Below are 21,130 nucleotides of genomic sequence, written 5' to 3' on the forward strand. Positions count from 1 at the left end.
CTCTGACGGGCTTCCGTTCACCAGCACAGACACTCTGGAAGACATGAGGCATTCACTGATCCAACTAACCCATAGGTTATTGAAACCAAGACGTCTTAGCATATACAGAAGATAGGTCCAACACACAGAGTCATACGTCTTAGCACCGAATTTGACTTATACTTCATGAGATTACTTTTCTTAAGAAGAAATATTTTTATTAGTTTGATAACATCTTGCCTATTTAATGGCTAATGCTTACAAAAAAGTGATGTGGATACGAGAAAATTCAACATAAAAAAGATAAGCTCGTCACATAAATAAAATTTTATATACAATTAACGTGCCATATACGAAGATATATCCATATGAAACGGTACGTAATGCTAACAAAGAATCCAATTAACTATGATACCGTATAATTTTTAATATCTATATCTCAGGAAAATATTAAATACCTCTCATACGTTTGTGTAAAACAGAAAGAGTCAAATGTGACACACATTTATCATCAAAAAAATAAAATAAAATGTGACACACATTGGGTGAAAAAGCTGGCTAGCAACACTGTCATTTAACATACACAAGCCGGCAAGTTTACAATAATTAATCAATATTTCAGCATTTACTCGTTATTCTATCAATTTAATCTATAAAATTTGAACAACTTGTGTATTCGTCGTTTATGAAAACTATATATAAGACTTATCAGATATGCACGCAAACAAGATAGTATTGGCGATTATTTTGACGCGAGACTTTGGTAGACACCTTTAGCTAGAGACGCAAGAAAAAGACACAGCACAAATTAAGAGAGACACGTATAAAGAAGGAAATAATATATCTTTTAATTCAAGTTGAATCAACAAATTGAATGAAACAATATAAAATTCATCAAGTTGAAAACAAAAAGCTCAGAAAAAATTAATATATTATGGAGCACTAGAGTAGTCTGAAATATATTATTTTAGGGTTAAACATCTCTATCATTCTCATAAATATGTAAAAGCTCATTTTTAATCTTTCATTTTAAAAAGTTGACGTTCGATCCCTTTTTGTAAAATGTGTCAAAATTTAATTTGTTAGTAACTTCGTTAATCCAATATTCAACACTTATAGGGTTTTTAAAATTCAAACTTGCATAAATTTTGGTGTGTGATGATGTGTTTATATTTAACAGATTTAGAAACAAAAATGACTAAAAAAGAGAAGATGAAAAGGTGATGTTTTGAAAATAAGAGATTAAAAACGAACTTTTACGTATCTAGGATTAATTAAAAAAGTTGTTTAACCTACTATTATATATAGTATAGAGTATTTATTTATTAATTGTTGTTTTCAAAGAGGGAAGTGATGGTGATGAGATAAGGGAGAACGTGTTGCAGACATGACAAAGGAAGGTTCAGTGCTGGCAATAGAATGAGGACTCCTTGGGGTTGTAGGGGTTCTTGGTCTTGAGGATGCCATGCTATGGTGACCACCATAGCCTCTTTCACCACTCCTCCTTGGTCCTTTCTCAGCCCACTTGAGCTCAACATGCTTCAATGCACTTGGATACCTCCAACTGCAAAACCCTACCATCCCTGCTCTCTCTATGTACCTGTGTCAACAACAATCATATCCCATAAACCATTTATATTCCAAGGTTAATTTGAAGCTAGCCAAGTACAAAATTCTAGATTCACAAAAGATAAAAACAAAAATAATGTGTATAAGTAAAGATATAACTCACACTTAATAAACTAGATTTTGTAAAGTTAGAATCTATACTCTAACAAGACAAAAATAACACCAACTAACATCCCTCTAATAAAAAGAATTTAATTTTGATAGATTGTGAAGAATTTCACATTTTTAATCAATTAGAAATAGCTCTAAATATAATTTTTAACGTAATTATAACAAAAGTTAATAATTTTATTGTGAAGAATTTATACTCTAACGAGAGTAGAATAACAACAACTAACATCCCACAAATTGTAGCATTGTACTCTTTTTTTTCTCAAGTAAAACACTGTATTTTAGGAAATCATTAATACCTTTGGCTGAATCTCAGTCCAAGACACTCAATACACTTTCTTCCTTCTGTCATTTCTCCCATGCCTATTTCCACACACTGCCTGCAATAAACCCTGCCACATACCTGCATGCCCCAGAAACATCATTAATTAACTAACACAAAAGTTTTTAACTATACACACACACACACACAAAAAAAAAAAAAAAACTAAACTATGCAGTCCCTTCTTGCATACATTACATAGAAAAATCGGAAAAAAAATTGTAAGAATTTTGTAACTTGTAATGTACTAATAAGTAATAACAGTGCCCTTGTTAACATGAATGATATGAAATTATAAATCTTTTCATTTTTAAGTTACTGAATACTGAATATAGTGATAATGTACAAAGACATACCAGGCATCTTGTCCTGAAAAAGTAAACATAGTCACTGCAAACAGTGCAAATCTTAGAGTGAGGAATCCCAGGTCGCCTTCGTCGACCAGAACCACCTTTTCCAGAAGCAAAACTCTTCGTAGCATCATAGCTCATGCTATTCTCACCGACCCTTCTTTGAGCATTCGGTGCAGCAACACTTGCATGGCTAAAACGACCCCACGGTGGCATTGGTGAGTCATCACCACCTTGATGGTGATGGATGTTCACGTGATTGAGTGCCTCCAAGCCCCTTCTGAAGTCAAGACTAGGAAGTGTGGAAAGCTCCTTTGTGGGGTTATTGGTAGGTTCAGAAAAGTGTTGAACATTTGTGGCCATTGTGGTGCTTTGTGACGATAAATTCACATTGGCTAGGTCTTGAAAGGTGAGGTTAACAGACTCATCAGGGATTCCTTGGTACAGTTCTTCAAGTTCTTGCTTTGGCTTTGCATGAAGAGTCTTCATGTGATCATCGCCCATTGTGTTTCTGATGATATGAGCCTATGTGAGAGAAGAGAAATATTTAAGGCAAGTTAACGTGTTGTGAAGGTGAAAGCTGTAGCAGGCTTGCTTCGTCCATTGAAAATAAAGACGATCATATGTGGCCAAAGTTTGCAGGGCCGGTCGAAAATTAATTAACATCATATAACTCATTGATTAACACATTCCTTCTAAAATACTTTTCTTTTATTATTGATTTAAATTTATTACACATTATAAAATCATAAATGAAATGAGAGCTATATATTAAATAAGAATTGAAACTCAAAAAATTATATTATTTTTAATGTTTTAACTAATAATTAAAAAACTTAAAAATGATTTTAATATCTTTAAATTTGAGATAAATTTGTTATATACGTTTCTTAAATTTGAAATTCATCTTTTTAATCTATGTTAAAATTGTTTTGGTCTTTTCAAAGTCCAAATTTCTAACAAAAGACAAATTGAGTTAGTTATGTGATGCGAATTGAATTTAATATGATGTATATATATATATATTTTAATTTTAAGGATTAAAATATTAATTTTAAATTTAAGAAATTAAAAATAAATTTATTTCACATTTAAAAGATTAAAATTATTTTTAATTCAATTAAAAATGTAATGCGTAGTTCATTAAAATTTCTCTTTCTATGAACATTAACACGAATTAAATACTATGATCAATAATTTTTTTTGCACACGTTTTTTTTATAAGGGTAAAAATCTATTTTGGTCTCTTATAATAATTGTTTGTTTCAATTTAGTCCACCCTTTATTTTCGGTTTTAATTTGGTCCTAAACTAATTAATTGGTTTCAATTAGGTCCCTAATAAATTAATTGGTTTCAATGTGGGACTTCCGTCCAAATTTCTTTAACGGTGTTAAACGTTGGCCACGTGGATGCCACATAGATGCATAGGTGGATGCCACGTGGAGACCAATTTTTTTGAAAATACCTGGAACCAGAACGGCCCGTTCTGAAACCAGAACGGGCCGTTCTGGATGCACTCTTGGTATGTTAATTTTGCATCTGAAACGGGCCGTTCCAGATGCAAAATTAACACCAAGAGTATAGCAAGACGGCCCGTTCCAAAATTGAGAATAAAATATTATTTATTAATTTTATTAAAAAAATATAATAATTTTGAAAAATATTTTTTTGTGGTAAAAATTTTAAAATTACTTATTTTTATAAAATACAATTATCTTATAAATAGAGTAATAACTTTTTCTTTTTCTCTTTCTATCTGAATAAATATTTAAGTGTCATTTTATAATTTTTTGTAACTTATTTAAAATTAGAGGAATAAAATAATAAAAATTAATAAGATAAACATAATAAAATTATTAATTTATTTTCTTTTAGTGTGCTCTAAAGTTTTACATTCATTTAAAACAAAAATATTTTGTATGTTAATTTGAATTAATTTAACGAAGTATCATATGATTTTTAATTTTTTAAAATTTTTTATAAATTTGATCTATACATGAAAAAAATTTTAATTTAACAATTAAATTCTTAAAAATTTGATATAGAACATTAATTATTAAATAGAATAAATCTATCAAGATTTATTCTTGAAGTAAGTAAATTTTTTCTTCATTAAAAATGAAGATAATTTTACCACAAAATAAAAAACAATTAAACAATAAAATAAAATATAAAAAAAATATTAATATATTTATTATATTAGATATAACAACATAATTAAAATATAATTAATAATATATATTTTATAAAATTATTAATATTTTATATATAAAAAAAAGAATGAAAAAAATTTTAGTGGGGGCAAGTGCCCTCACTATGATTAACTTAGATCTGTCCCCGCATATGGTTGTGTGGTGAAATGTTAGTCCTGTGTATCCTCTTCCTTTACTTCAGGTTCTACCTCTTCAAGAACAGGTTGTTGTTGGGGTACATCGTTAATGACTTCAAGGAAAAACACCATGTCATTTCATCCTTTACTGGTTTCAATTAGGTCCCTAATAAATTAATTGGTTTCAATGTGAGACTTCTGTCCAAATTTCTTTAACAGTATTAACTGTTGGCCACGTGGATGCCACGTAGATGACACGTGAATGCCAATTTTTTTGAAAATACCTGGAACCAGAACGGCCCGTTCTGAAACCAGAACGGGTCATTTTGGTTTCACTTTTAGTGTGTTAATTTTACAACTGGAACGGGCCGTTCCGGATGCAAAATTAACACATCAAAAGTTCAACCAGAACGGCCCGTTCTTGTTTCAGAACGGGCCGTTCTGGTTCCAGTTGTTTTCAAAAAAATTTGCCATCCACGTGACATCCACCTATGCATCTATGTGGCATCCACGTGGCAAACAGTTAACTCCATTTAAATAATTTAGACGAAAGTCCATATTGAAACCAATTCATTTATTAGGGACCAAATTGAAACCAATTAATTAGTTTGGGACCAAATTGAAATAAAAAATAAAAGTGTGACTAAATTGAAACAAACAATTATTATAATGGGACTAAAATAGGTTTTTAGCCTTTTTATAAATATTTTATTATTTTTAAAAATTTATTCAAAGTTACCAAATTTTATAAGTTTCACTTTCTCTAGGTATTATAATATTTAATAAATTTAAATCAACACCTATATATGGGTGTTAAAAATGTTTTATTGTTAATAGTATTTAACCTTCATAATAAAATGTATATCAAATTTATTAATTTTTGTTACCACCTAGTTTTCGTGTCTTAAGAAATTTGTTAGTTTTTTTTTTTACCCTTTTCCCTCTTTTCGTGTTTTTACTTATTTTTAGGAGAGTTAAATTATTCTAATTTATGACTAAATTTAATTAAGATAAGAAAATTTTCTTAAATAGATACATGTTTTTTTTTTCAAACCAAATAAGATACATGTTAAAAAGGGGATTATTTATGGTATTCATTTAATTAGTCCAGATTTTTAATTAATTAAAATATGTTGTTATAAAGTTTAATTAAGTAATATCATAAAGTTTATGTTATAATAATAATAATAATAATAATAATAATAATAATAATAATAATAATAATAATAATAATAATAATAATAATAATAATAATAATAATAATAATAATAATAATATAGTATATGAGATGTTATATTATTATATATATGGTTGTTATAAGGTGTGGTCCTTTGATTTTAATTTCAAGAGAATTGATGAATGATTCCAATTAGTGAGTTGGTTATTGAGATGGATCCACTTGAAACAACTTAGAGCCTCGATGAGATCGTAGTGATCAACCTCAATGGAGTTGTACACTGTTCATGACGCAAATCATTTTGTATTTGTAACCATGATAGTTTCTTGTTCATGGCATGGAGAGCATCTTCCACATCTTTTGTGGGTTTCAGAGGCATCGCTGAGAGTAGGAAAAAATAATTATAGGGATTTTCCTATCCTTATTAATTAATGACTAGGCTAGCAACGAAAACATTTAAAATTAGAAAAGCTATAATGATAGCAGTTATAGTATCGGAATAATCTGCACCATTATACATAACGTTTGTTAGTAAAAAAAAAAAAAAGTTAAAAAATAATTTTAATACAATAAAAAATTTTACTAGTTTTTTTAATTATATTTTGGTCTCTATTTTTATATAGATTATTTTTACTTTTTATTTTACCAAGAAATCTTTTTTTTAGGAAAAAGAAACTTAACTCATTTCATTCATAATAAGGGAAGTAATACATGTAGGAACAAAATCAAAATAGTGGGGACTAGCATGTGATCCCGACACCCTTGCTAACTAGTGGACGACATGATTGGTTTGTCTCAGGATAAACCTAACCTTAAGGTTTTGATGAGAATGCAACAAGGATCTACATTGATTTAAGATGATCCCATATTCAGAGTGATGAACAGATGAGTCATTGAGATTATCAACAACTTGTTTACAATCAATTTCTACGGGTACATGTTCATAAGGGGACGTTATGAGCCATTGAAGTGCTTCTAGAAGGGATGTTGCCTTTGCTTCATGAGGAAGAGGCAAATCGTCACTACAAGAAAAATGCTAAATAGCGACCGAAATTAGCGACCGAAATTTTTCGGTCGCTATTTTGCGACCGAATTAGCGACTGATTAAAATAGCGACCGATTTAGTGACCGAAAATTTTCGGTCGCTATTTTGCGACTGAATTAGCGACGGATTTGGGTGGTAGCGAGAAAATCGGTCGCTATTTAATTGTGTTTTATGAAAGCATGATCTGCGACGGAATTAGCGACCGATTTTGAATAAATTTCAAAAAAAATTGCGACCGATTTTATTTCGGTCGCTAATCCTAAACTTTTGAATATTTTAGCGACCGAATTAAAATCAGTAGCTAAAACTTTTTTTTTATTTTTTATCATTCAAATGTCAATTGATGTGGCAATTTTTATTAAAATGTCAAAGCTAGGATTCGAACTATGGACATGGAGATTATGGGCCACGCATGGTACCGCTGTGCCACTTTAATTTCTTTGTAAAATATTAAAAGTAATATATATACATAATATAATATCTTTTCTAAACTTTGAAAAATCCTCAACATTATATTAGATATCTTTTAATTTAATATTAAATATCTTTTAATTATAAAATATAATAAATGAAATCTAAAATCTGTAATAATTTATTTGATACAAATATTTAATATGAAATTAGTTATTATAAATTTAGTTATGATTTTTATAATCTTTTAATTTAATACTGGATTTCTTTTGATTATAATATTTTAATATATTTTATTTGAAATATTAATTAAAATATTTTATTACCTTTTCATTTTAATTTATTGTAAAAGAATAAGAATATTTAATTTAGCAGTAATAAAAAATAACTATTATAAGATTTAATTTGTTTAATTTTATTATTTATTATAATATTTTTAGTCGCTATATTGATAAAAAAAATATTTTTAATTAAAATATATTTTAAAATTTTAATTAATTTATTTCATTCACTCTCTTTATTAAAAAGTGATAAAATATAATTTATATTCAATTAATTTAATAAAATAAAAAATTAAAAATATGTATTTAAAATCTATAACAATTTCTTAAATACAAATATTTAAAATTTTAAAATAAATGTTTATTTATTTATTTATTTTAAATAAATTAAGCACAAATTAAATGTTGTGATTTTTTTAGAGTATTCATCCTTAAAGTTGCAAGCTCAGTTACTTGCTGTAGAGAAGGAGAAACATAAATATTGAATAATTCATCTTTTGAGAACCATGAAGGATCTCAGATCAAAGTTAGAGCAAGTGAGTATAGCTGATTTATTTTTAAATTTTTATTGAAATAAATGATCAAAATATATTGCCTCTTTTAATGTGTTGCTTCAAGTCAAAATTAGCCAATCTGATTACAAAATAAATTAAAGGCAAAAAAATCACGTATCAATTCATATCATAATCAAATTTGATTATAAAAGAAAAATGAAAGATCATATCTGGTTCCGTGAAACATCAGTGTTTTAGCGACCGAAATAGCGACCGATTTTATTCGTAGCGACCGAAACCAGCAGAGCATAGAATATGTGCCCTCTTGCATCTTGAATTTCACCCTTAATTTCATTGTTATGCTTTCTTGAGGATATAAATTGAAGAATATAATTCAATTCCTTGATTTCTTAGTTATAAGTGAGATTTGTTTTTGTTGTTGTTTTTGTTAAATTCTTGGTCTAATTTTATGGACAAACATTGGTATGTGTTAAGAGTTGTGTGATTGATACCTTTACTACTATGTTTTTGGGTTACAGATAACACTTTATATGGAGGTGCATATTATGGCTCTCACGTGATGCAGTACGGTGATGTAGGGTTCCACAATGATATTCTTTTCCTATATATGGCTACATCTTATTTTGTATTGTTATTGAAACTTGAGAGGTTGCTAGTAAACCTTTTTTCCCCTTGAATGTTTGGCCCTGAATGTTAAAACTATAAGAAAATAAAGCTTGTAATTTGATGGCGCATTTTATTTTGATTGACAATATTTGTCCATTATATATACAAAAAAAAAATCCAAAAACAAGCATATTTTTTTTATAAAAAAAATGCAATCTACATCGGTTCTCAGGAGAACCGATGTAAAAATATATACACTTTTTACGTCGCTCTATTCTACATCAGTTTTAGAACCAATGTAAATGACTTTAAAGAACCGATGTAAAATATGCTTTTTGTAGTAGTGTCATATTCGTTAACAGGTATAAATTTATAATTAAAAAAGAATTTAAAAATACTGGTATATTTTAGTGACTGAATTAGCGACCGAAATTATTTGTAGCTAATTCAAGTTATTAGCGACGGAAATAGTGACCAAAATAATTGGTTTTCAAATTTTTAGCGACCGAAATAACGACCGATTTTATCCGAATCTATTTTAGATTTTTAGCGACCGAAATAGCGATCGATTTTATTCGTATCTATTTCAGTTTTTTTAGCGACCGAAATAGCGACCGATTTTATCCGTACCTATTTTAGTTTTTTAGCGACCGATTTAGCGACTGATTTATAAAATGTTTTTATTAAATAAATATAAAAATTAGCGACGGAAATTGCTACCAAAAAATTCGGTCGCAAAATTGGTCTCAGAAGTTAGGAGACCAAAATTTTAGCGACGGATTTTTATTGGCTAGCGACGGAAAAAATTTCGGTCGCTATTTCAAATAGCGACCAGGGTTTTAGCGACGGATTTTTTCGGTCGCTATTTCGGTCGCTGAATGAAATAGCGACTGAATTTACCTAAATAGCGACCGATTTTGGTGGTCGCTAAAACTTGATTTTTTTGTAGTGCGTGCTTCCATTCGGTTCTACTAGCTAGAAATGATCCACTAGAGTCTCTTACACAAAGCCCATATCTAAAGGTTACATACTCCTTGAAGAGTGCAACATCTATGTTGCAGAAGTATGTACCTGTAGGGGGTTTCATCCAAGCAGAAGGCATTGTTGAAACAGGCGTTGTAGCATCCTTCTTACGTGCATGTTGCCGCATGCATGGTAGTGTTGTTTAGTTAACTAGATTGAGATGCTCGATGGGGGAATACTATCCATCCACACTTAGTCATTCCGACGCTTCCAGATGCACCAAAGCATGAGCGCAAAGGAAATTAGCTTGGGCCTTGTCAAAACCTGCAGTATTTTCCACATTGTGTCCATGAAGCATACACCTTGTTCCACGACTTAAGAAATATATGGCCAACCACTCGAATCCTCCCATATTGTTCTAACAAATGGGCAACCATAAAAATGTGCCATTCTTTCTCCTGATTTGAAGAGAAATGGGCACATAAGGAAGTGCATGGTACCCCCTTCAGTTGTAGTTTCATTCTTATAGGAAGGCAACCCCTTAGCAATCTCCAGAGGAAAATATGGATCGTGTGAGGGAGCTTTAGGCGCCAAAGATGCATCCAATCCCCTTGAACTCGTAGTGTAGTATTAGAGATGACATTTTCCATGATATGGTGGTATGCAGATTTCACGGTATATGTGCCTTTCCTGTTTGGCTGCCATGTCAATGAGTTTGGCCGTGATAAATTGATGGAGATAGGATGGAGCAATGGATGGATTCTTGTTCCTTTTGTCCTCCTCCGAATGCACGATCTTCTCCTTGAAGATTCCACCGATTAGATTGATGAAGAAGAAGGGAGAAACACGTAGAGAAGAATCCTAGACCATGGATGGAAGCATCCAAGCTAAAGACTCAAAAGAAAGCTCACTTCAAGGTTAGGAAAGGTAGGTTTTCCTAAGTCTAGGGTGAGGTTTCCGGTGACCTTTGAGAGAGAATGAAGCTGAATATTTTCATAAGTTCTCTTAACATTCAAAAGTGTTTACATGATGAAAGAAACAAGCACTTATAGGCATGGAATCAAGCAAAGTGGTGCCACCACCATGTGCTCCAAGGTGGCGCCAAAATTTGAATTCAAATTCAAATTTGAATTCAAATTTTGGATGTCCCACATGGTAGCCATGTGCAACCCCCCTTCTAGAAACCTTAATTAGATTTATGTGTAATTTAGGGTTCAATTGAGTGATCACATGTGCAGCTACCTTTGGCACAAAACATGTGACTTAAATGCAACTCTAATTACTCCTAAATGTAATTAGACTTCTATGATTTATGCCTAAAACTTATTCCTTTTAAATTCCTATTCTAATGGCCTAAATACAATGGCCAAGCAAATACAATGGAAAGAAAAAATTACAAGAATGAAAATGAGCCCAATATTAGGTACCAAAAGCTCAAAGGCCCATGAAGTCCAAAACTAGGCCCAATAAGCCTATGGCCAAAAATGCTATACTATGTGGTCCAAAATACAAGACCAAAATATATGAAACCTATACTAATATAATATATACAAAATAGAAGAAAATGGCTATCTCAAGTTGTGGCCCATGTGAAGAGCAAATTGGGCCTTCTAGGCTCATCGGGCCCATTGGGCCTTGACTGGCCCAAGTCGTCATGTCTAGCCCATTCCTCTTGACTCCTTCAAGATGTCACCTCTTGCCCTCCTAGGCATGATTCCTTCATAAATGAAGTAGCAGCATGGCCAAAATAGTTTATGCATCCTACTAGTTAAAAAGAGCGCGGACACGATTGGTGTCCCACCTGTGGCGAGCATGGTCAATGATGTCATGAACTGTGAGAGATTTGCTTCCATGAGGGGCTGTAGATGAGATATATATGGGCTTTGAGAGTGACACAGCCACGGGTCCTTCCAGAGGTTTATAGATGAGCCATCACCAATGCACCATCTAGTTCCTTGTTGTACCAATACTTGTGAAGTGTGGATGCTTCGCCAAATAAAGCTTAGGTTGTGGCCCAGACGGGCTCCCAAGAAGTCCCCTTGAGGTAAATATTTAGCTTTGAAGACATGTGTGAATAAAGCATCTAGTTTGGATTGGAGATTCCAACCTTGCTTCCTAAGCATGGCCAGATTGAAACCGTGGAGATGCCTGAAGCCTATACCTCCATATTCTTTTCGCATAGTGAGCTTTTCCCAACTGAGCCAATTGATGCCATGACTTGAGTGCTGATTAGAGCCCCACCAAAAGGAGTTTAACATCCTTTGGATCTCCTCCTCCAGACTAGTTGGAAGGAGGAAAGTACTCATATAGTAACTTGGGATTGCTTGAGCTACAAACTTGATAAGATTCTCACGCCTAGCCTTGGACAAATGTTTCCCAGTCCAATAATGGATTTTCTTCCAGATTCGATCCTTGATATAGGAAAATAAAGCTCTTTTATTGCACCCCACCATAGATGGAAGACCCAAATATTTTCTTGTACCCAAACATTCATGCACACCTAGGATAAAGTTGATGGATGCGCGCATATCCTAGGTGGTGTTCTTGCTATAGTATATTTATGACTTTTGCATGTTGATAGCTTGCCCTGATGTGTGCTCATATTGCTTAAGGATGTCGCGAAGGGTTGAACATATTCACGTACATTAGCTTTATAGAAGAAGAAAAAAAAGAAATCATCCGCAAACAAGAGATGAGTGATTTGTAGCGCACCTCTACAAATCTTAGCTCCATGGATGTCTCCTCTAGCCTCCACTTGTTGTAAAAGTGAGGAAAGACCTTCAACATATAAAATAAACAGATAGAGTGATAAAAGGGTCACCTTGACGTAGTCCACACCCCGGAGAAACAGGCCCAACTCCTTCGTCATTCACCATAATCAGGAAAGTAGGGGATTCATAACACATTTGCATCCACAAAACCCATCGAGGGTGGAAATTGAGTTTCAGAAGGAGAGCACGCATGTATGACCAATTGACCTTATCAAAGGCTTTACTGATGTCTATTTTTAGTGCAATTATGCATGTTTAACCCTTAGTTTTGCATTTCATACAGTGATTTATCCAAAATGGATTGTTGTTCGATAAAAACCGATTGGGCTTGAGAGAGATGCTTTGTGGTAAAATAGTTTTAAGCCAATTTGCTAAAACCTTTGACATTATCTTATATGTGATGTTACATAGCAAGATGGGTCATAGGTCCTTCATTGAGCATGGGTCATGCGTTTTTGGTATAAGGACGATATTTGTCTGATAGAGAGGGGTTGGGAATGAGTCTTGATGTAGCCATTGGGATCCAGCATGATACGATTCAAGTCCTAGGAGTTCCCAAAACTTTTTGTAAAATCCAAGATTTAGGCCATCAGGTCCTAGCGTTTTGTCCGCGTGCATGGAGAATGAAGTTGCACGAAATTCACTAATGTAGAAAGGTCTCAGGAGATTGTCATTGTCCGCTTGAGTTATGCGTTGGTTAAGGGCGTGCGTATAACAAGGTCAATCACATTATCGAAGGCTTGAATTAGAGAGTCAAAGTAGGACTTTACTACGTCATGTAGGTCTTTCTGATCATGAACCACCAAGTTGTCATCCCTAGTGAGCTTTTGGATGAGGTTTTGTTTCTTCCGCGTGTTAGCCATGGAATGGAAAAACTTGGTGTTTCTATCACCATCCCTAAGTTAGAAAAGCTTAGAACGCTACTTCCAAAAGGACTCCTCTTGCGTGATTAGAACACTAAGATGCTCCTCGAAGTCGAGAAGACGAGAGACAGATGGAGGGTCTTGCTTATCCTGCAGATTCAGAATACGCTTCCTACATGCTTCAATTGTAGCTTGTGTAGAATATCAGGTGATTGCATTTGTAACCAACATCGAGTCACTAAAGGCGCTAAACCTGGCTCATCCAACTAGGCATTCTCAAACTTGAAAACACGTTTTGAGCGAGAATGATGTTGTAAAGGGAGAGTAAGAAGAATCCGTTAGTGATTTGACCTGGAAACCACCATATTATTGAGTCTACAATGTGGGAACGTGTCCAACCAAGTTTGTGTAGACATGGCATGATCCAACCTTTCCTGGATTTGATGCGGAGTACCTTTTCTTTTGACCCAGGTATATTTGTACCCCTCGAGAGGCAAGTAAAAAAGTTTTGCATTAGTAATTGCTTGACGAAATCCATGTAGAAGCCAAGGAGGGTGATCATGCAGGCCACGTTTGTCTTTAGAGGTCAGTAGGTCATTGAAGTCACCAATGATGCACAACGTGAGAGAGTTATCCTATGATAGATGGTGTAAAAAGGTTCCAAGAGGGTGGAGTGCATGGATACTTGTATGTTAATGAAATGTAGAGAATAGTTAAGAAGCACTACAAGAAAAATGTAAATTTTCTACGGACATAATCCGTCAGTAAAAAATAATATCTGTTGAAAATAGAGAATTTTTGATAGATTTCTGACGAATGCAAATTCATCAGATAAAGAAGTGTCGAAAAAAAAAAATTCGTCAAAAATTTTCAATAAATATATTTATCAAAAATTGTTTAAAAATATTTATGTGATTCCGACGGATAAATCCGTCGAAAAATTTCTGTTTAATTTTAATAAATTTATTAATGTAACACCCCTCATATTTGGCCTCTCAAGGGTTCCATTTCATAACACTTCACTTTTTAGCGTGCTTTGTTCTTACTTGCACAAATTTTAAAAAACTTTCCAGAAGATCATCCATTCCTATATTACTCCAAGTCAAGCATGCTTAACTGTGGAGTTCTGATGAGATAAACTACCGAAAAGTAGATGCATGTTATTAGCATAAGTAGTACAAGTTAATTCATTTAAATCATCCTCAAATATATAATCTCATACTTATACTATCTCTTGATCCTTCTCATTTCGGTGTGTCCGGATTGTTATAAAAATATAATAATTATATTACCAAGAATACGTTATATTACTTTTAATTAATCTTTATTTGTATATATACTTATTTTTAAGATTAACAATCTACTTATTTCAATTCAAAATTAATATTATGATACAATTTAAATTATTTATTATAAATTTAAAAGTTTAAATAATAATTTATATATTTTAAAATATTATATTTATAATTTATAATGATAATATAATTTATAAAATTATAAATATTTATATATTAGATACTTATAAATTAAATTTTAATATTTTAAATAAATTACTAATTAACTAAATATATTTATTTATCTTAAATCTAAGATATAAAATTCAAAAATGTATTTATCCTTGTTTTATTTTATAATTATCAATCATTAATAAAATATTAATTTAAAATCTTATCTAATTATATCATAATATTTTCATATCAAATTTAAAACTAGATATTAGTTATACAAAAATATCAAGATCATTTGATTCCTCCTCTCTCTCTCTGCTCTCTCTCTCTCTGCTTTCTCTCTCTGCTCTCTCTCTCTCTCTCTATATATATATATATATATATATATATAGTAGAATATATATATATATATAGATATTTAAAATTTTATTTATCTTTTTTAATATGTAATTGTCAATTTTTATCAATTTTTTTATATTTTTGACAAATATAAATTTGTTAGAAATTTTTCATCAATAATATAGATTTGTATCTGTCAAAAATATAAATTTTCTTATAGGTTTATAATCGTCGCAAATTATCTATCGGTAAAATCAGTCAAAAATATAAAATTTTTGACAAATTTCTATTTATCGATAATATAACCTTTCTTACGAATTTTTTTCCGTTAGTAAAATCTGTCAAAAATATAAATTTTTACACATATTTGTATCGTCGGTAATTTTCATTTTTTTTTTGTAGTGAAGCACATAGTCAAAGGGTTTCTTCTAGAAGAGAGTTTGTCCTCCATTGTGTCCAGAACATCTAACTACGAAGGATGAGTCAAAGTTCAAGCGAGCACATATTTCGTCTATGTGAGAAGCCGAAAACAGTGTTTTACACAAGAATAGGACATCTAGGTGATATGTCCTCGTTAGGTCAAGGAGAGTAGGAACTGCACGTGGGTTGCCTAGGCCCCGAAAATTCCAGCTAATGAAACTCACATGGTCCCTGGTAGGCCTAATTCCTAGGGCCTACCTTTAAAAAATGGTGAGTTGGAGTGGCAATGCTTTGTTTCTTTGTTGTAGGATTGTGTTGTGTTGGCTCATTCATATGGGATGGGTCCACTAAAACATTATTGATGTTGCGTTTCTTTTTTCCTGGGTTGGCTAATTCATTCGAATCCTCTTCCATATTAGAGTGAGTGGTGTTGCTAAATGGAATGTCATGTTTAGATCCTGCATTTAAATTTAGAAAGATTTTTTCCATCATATCTTTCCATTTTTGTAATTCTGCATCATTTGGTGAGTGACTAGCATGGTTACTAGATTTATTTGTTCCATGATTTACGTGGGATCCCTAATAGTGTGCATGGTTAAGATTTTCATGCAGAATTCCCGCGTTTGTGCCATCTCGCAATCATCGTGAACCATCGTCGACGCTTTGCATATCTGCTTTGAGCACCACACTCCAGTTTCTCTTACCATCATCATTGCCAATAGCAAACAAGGCCTAGCAGGAGTTATCAAGGTGCCCCATGATACCACAAAAGAAATAGAACATCCTATGCGCTCATATTTGAATAATATTAGACCATCTGCAATGGACCCTGTGTTGGAATATAAATTGATTTTGTATGTTGGGCTTAAAAGATAAAAGCCCAATATTAGCAAAGGCCCAAATAGAATTCTAGAAAATCCTATCTAAAAGATTCTAGAATGATGTACAAAATATCTATAGATGTTTATCCATAAGATGTTTCTAGATAAGTTTAGAAAAGTTTAGAATTATAGGAATGTTTTAGAAAGTTCTAGAGAATGAATTATAGCCCTTAGATGAATGTTGTGGTGGCAAGATCCTAACCATTGGTTAAGGAGGTGCCATTAGTATAAATAGGGGATGGTTGTATCATTTAGATGTAAGCCAAAAAGTTTAGAAGCATTCAATACAACAAGTCTTTCTTTCTCTCAAAATCTTCCAACCTCTCCCAATCTTAAACACTTCCTTCTATCCTTTAAAGTTTCTTCCCAACAAAGTGGTATCAAGAGCCATAAGATCTTCAGAGAAATGACAAATACTGGAGTTCCTTTTCAAGTCCCGATGCTCACCAAGAGCAACTATGACAATTGGAGCTTAAGGATGGTAGCTCTCCTTGGTGCACATGATGTCTGGGAGGTGGTCGAGAAGGGCCACACCGAACCAGAGAATGTAGAGAGTCTTTCTCAAGCTCAAAAGGATAGCTTGAGAGACTCAAGGAAGAGAGACAAGAAAGCTCTCTGTCTAATCTATCAAGGATTAGATGAAGATACTTTTGAGAAGATTTCCGGAGTCAAGACAGCCAAGGAAGCATGGGAGAAGCTCAAGATCTCTTACAAGGGAGCAGATCAAGTAAAAAAGGTACGTCTTCAAACTTTGAGAGGAGAGTTTGAAGCTTTACATATGAAGGAAGGTGAACTAGTCTCCGATTACTTTTCGAGAGTTTTAACAGTTACTAATAACCTAAAAAGAAATGGTGAGAAGCTAGATGATGTAAGAATTATGGAGAAAATTCTTAGATCATTGGATCCAAAGTTCGAACATATTGTCACCATTACCGAAGAAACAAAAGACTTGGAGGCCATGTCAATAGAGCAAATTCTTGGTTCGTTGCAAGCTTATGAAGAAAAGAAAAAGAAGAAGGAAGAGATCGTGGAGCAAGTCTTCAAGGCACATTTTGATTCAAGAAAAGAAGAAAATGCACACAACCAATCAAGGCGAAGTTATAGTCAAGAACAAGGACGAGGGCGTGCATATGGACATGGACAAGGACGAAGGCCTAACAATAATAACCAGAGAGGAGAAAGCTCTAACAGAGGTCGTGGGAGAGGAAATCCGAATTCAAGGTATGACAAGTCACGAATCAAGTGTTATAATTGTAATAAGTTTGGACATTATGCTTCTGAATGTAGAGCCCCTAACAAAAATAAAGTCGAAGAGAAAGCTAATTATGTTGAAGAAAGGTGTCAAGAAGATGGTACCTTGCTATTGGCTTACAAGGGCCAAGATAAAGGCGAGGATAATCAGTGGTACCTTGATAGTGGAGCAAGTAACCATATGTGTGGGAAAAGAAGCATGTTCGTAGAGCTTGACGAATCAGTAAAGGGAAACGTGGCTTTTGGAGATGAATCAAAGGTGGCGGTGGAAGGAAAAGGTAATGTCCTCATCCGACTAAAGAATGGAGAACATCAATTTATTTCCAACGTATATTATGTGCCAAGCATGAAGAGCAACATCTTGAGCTTAGGACAACTCTTAGAGAAAGGTTATGATATTCAACTTAAGAATAATAACCTTTCTATAAGAGATAACACAAGTAGATTCATTGCAAAGGTGCCAATGACGAGAAATAAAATGTTCGTGCTTAACATTCAAAGTGATGGCCCACAATGTCTCAAGATGTGCTACAAAGACCAATCGTGGCTTTGGCATCTTCGATTTGGCCATCTTAATTTTAAAGGATTAGAGTTGCTCTCCAAGAAGGCAATGGTGAGAGGGCTGCCTTGTATTACTCACCCCAACCAAGTCTGTGAAGGATGTCTACTTGGAAAACAATTTCGATTGAGTTTTCCAAAGGAGTCAGACTCAAGAGCTCAAAAGCCATTAAAACTCATACACACAGATGTTTGCGGACCAATCAAGCCAAGATCACTTGGTAAGAGTAATTATTTCCTTCTCTTCATTGATGATTTTTCAAGAAAAACATGGGTATATTTCTTAAAAGAAAAATCAGAAGTATTCGAGAACTTCAAGAAGTTTAAAGCCCATGTTGAGAAGGAAAGTGGCCTTCTGATCAAAGCTTTGAGATCCGATCGTGGAGGAGAGTTCACATCAAAAGAGTTTCAGAAGTATTGTGAAGACAATGGAATTAGACGACAATTGACAGTGCCAAGATCGCCTCAACAAAACGGAGTGGCTGAAAGGAAGAATAGAACAATCTTGGAGATGGCAAGAAGCATGCTTAAAAGTAAAAAACTTCCAAAGGAGTTTTGGGCTGAAGCTGTTGCATGTGCAGTCTATCTAACCAACCGCTCTCCAACAAGAAGCGTTAGTGGAAAAACACCACAAGAAGCATGGAGCGGTAGAAAACCAGGTATTTCTCATCTTAGAGTCTTTGGAAGCATAGCTCATGTGCATGTGCCAGATGAGAAACGAAGTAAACTTGATGACAAAAGTGAAAAATACATCTTCATTGGTTACGACGCCAACTCCAAAGGGTACAAACTCTACAATCCTGATTCAAGGAAAACAATCATCAGTCGGAATGTAGTGTTTGATGAAGAACGAGAATGGGATTGGTCGAAAAATTGTGAGGATCATACCTTCTTCTCGTGCGTTGAAGAAGATGATGTGGAACAACAACAACAACCGCAAGAGACACCTACTACTCCACCCACTTCACCAAATACAACCCTTCAAGATTATGAAAGCTCAAGTGAAAGAATGCCACGTTTTCGAAGTCTCCAAGAAATATATGAGGCAACCGAAAATCTAGACAATGTTACCTTATTCTGTCTATTTGCAGACTGTGAGCCCATGAACTTCCAAGAAGCAATTGGAAAGAAGAGTTGGAGAAATGCAATGGATGAAGAGATCGAGGCAATAAAGAAGAATGATACTTGGGAGCTAGTCTCGCTTCCAAAAGAACACACAGCAATTGGTGTCAAGTGGGTCTACAAAGCAAAGAAGGACTCCAAAGGAGAAGTTCAGAGATACAAAGCAAGATTGGTAGCAAAGGGCTACAGTCAAAGGGCTGGCATCGACTATGACGAGGTATTTGCTCCTGTTGCTCGACTAGAAACTGTTAGACTTATTATATCATTAGCAGCTCAGAATAATTGGAAGATACATCAAATGGATGTCAAATCTGCCTTCTTAAATGGAGTTCTTGAAGAAGAAGTCTACATTGAGCAACCACAAGGATATGAAGTTAAAGGAGAAGAAGATAAAGTCTTGAGATTAAAAAAAGCTCTTTATGGATTGAAACAAGCTCCGAGAGCTTGGAATGTTCGGATTGACAAGTACTTTAAAGAAGCGAATTTCATCAAGTGTCCATATGAGCATGCACTCTATATCAAAGCTCAAGGTAAAGATATTTTGATTGTATGCTTGTATGTCGATGACTTGATCTTTACAGGGAACAATCCAAGCATGTTTGAGGAATTCAAGAAGGATATGACCAAGGAGTTTGAAATGACCGACATGGGGCTTATGGCATATTATCTTGGAATTGAAGTAAAGCAAGGAAACGAAGGAATTTTTATTACTCAAGAAAGCTATGCTAAAGACCTCCTCAAGAAGTTCAAGTTGGATGATGCTAATCCAGTTGGCACTCCTATGGAATGCGACATCAAGTTAAGTAAGGATGAAGAGGGAGAAAAGGTGGATCCAGCCCTCTATAAAAGTCTTGTTGGAAGTTTGCGCTATTTAACTTGTACAAGACCAGACATTCTCTATGCCGTTGGAGTCGTGAGTCGATACATGGAAGCTCCAACAACTACTCACCTCAAGATTGCGAAGAGGATTCTTCGATATATCAAAGGTACGACAAGCTTTGGCCTATACAACTCAAATTCTAACGATTACAAGCTTGTTGGATATAGTGATAGCGATTGGAGTGGAGATATGGATGACCGAAAGAGCACAAGTGGATTTGTGTTCTACATGGGAGACACAGCCTTTACTTGGATGTCCAAGAAGCAGCCTATTGTCACTTTGTCTACATGTGAAGCAGAGTATGTAGCTGCAACTTCATGCGTTTGCCATGCTATTTGGCTACGCAACCTATTGAAGGAGTTAAGCTTGCCACAAGTGGAGCCAACAAAGATTTACGTGGACAACAAGTCGGCAATAGCATTAGAAAAAAACCCAGTCTTCCATGATCGAAGTAAGCACATCCACACCCGTTACCATTACATTAGAGAATGCATCAACAACAAGGATGTGCAAATGGAATATGTGAAGACGCATGATCAGGTATCAGATATCTTCACCAAACCGCTGAAGAAAGAAGTCTTTATGAAGTTGAGAAGTTTGCTTGGAGTACAAAATCAAGTTTAAGAGGGGGTGTTGGAATATAAATTGATTTTGTATGTTGGGCTTAAAAGATAAAAGCCCAATATTAGCAAAGGCCCAAATAGAATTCTAGAAAATCCTATCTAAAAGATTCTAGAATGATGTACAAAATATCTATAGATGTTTATCCATAAGATGTTTCTAGATAAGTTTAGAAAAGTTTAGAATTATAGGAATGTTTTAGAAAGTTCTAGAGAATGAATTATAGCCCTTAGATGAATGTTGTGGTGGCAAGATCC

At 33.6% G+C, this 21,130-nt stretch overlaps 1 protein-coding gene across 1 annotated transcript; it reads right to left on the minus strand.

The window, feature by feature from the left end:
- Positions 1-803: 803 nt before the first annotated feature.
- Positions 804-3,053, minus strand: LOC109816891 (uncharacterized). The gene is made up of 3 exons (XM_020382041.3): positions 2,398-3,053; positions 2,019-2,122; positions 804-1,579 (listed from the first exon to the last, which is right to left on the minus strand). The coding sequence occupies exons 1-3, from the start codon at positions 2,893-2,895 to the stop codon at positions 1,318-1,320; spliced, it is 864 nt and encodes a 287-aa protein (XP_020237630.1). The 5' UTR covers positions 2,896-3,053; the 3' UTR covers positions 804-1,317.
- Positions 3,054-21,130: the final 18,077 nt, after the last annotated feature.

The sequence above is a fragment of the Cajanus cajan genome, chromosome 3, assembly GCF_000230855.2.
Source record: "Cajanus cajan strain Asha chromosome 3, NIPB_CcT2T_4, whole genome shotgun sequence".
Classification (NCBI taxonomy): domain Eukaryota; kingdom Viridiplantae; phylum Streptophyta; class Magnoliopsida; order Fabales; family Fabaceae; genus Cajanus; species Cajanus cajan.

Bases quoted from the DNA above. Each gene is read 5' to 3' on its own strand.
- LOC109816891 (XM_020382041.3), bottom strand. From the start codon at position 2,895: ATGGGCGATGATCACATGAAGACTCTTCATGCAAAGCCAAAGCAAGAA. The intron at 2,123-2,397 runs GTATGTCTTTGT...TGGGGCATGCAG, and splicing joins TTTTCAGGACAAGATGCCTG to GTATGTGGCAGGGTTTATTG. The intron at 1,580-2,018 runs GTATTAATGATT...TTGTTGACACAG, and splicing joins GGACTGAGATTCAGCCAAAG to GTACATAGAGAGAGCAGGGA.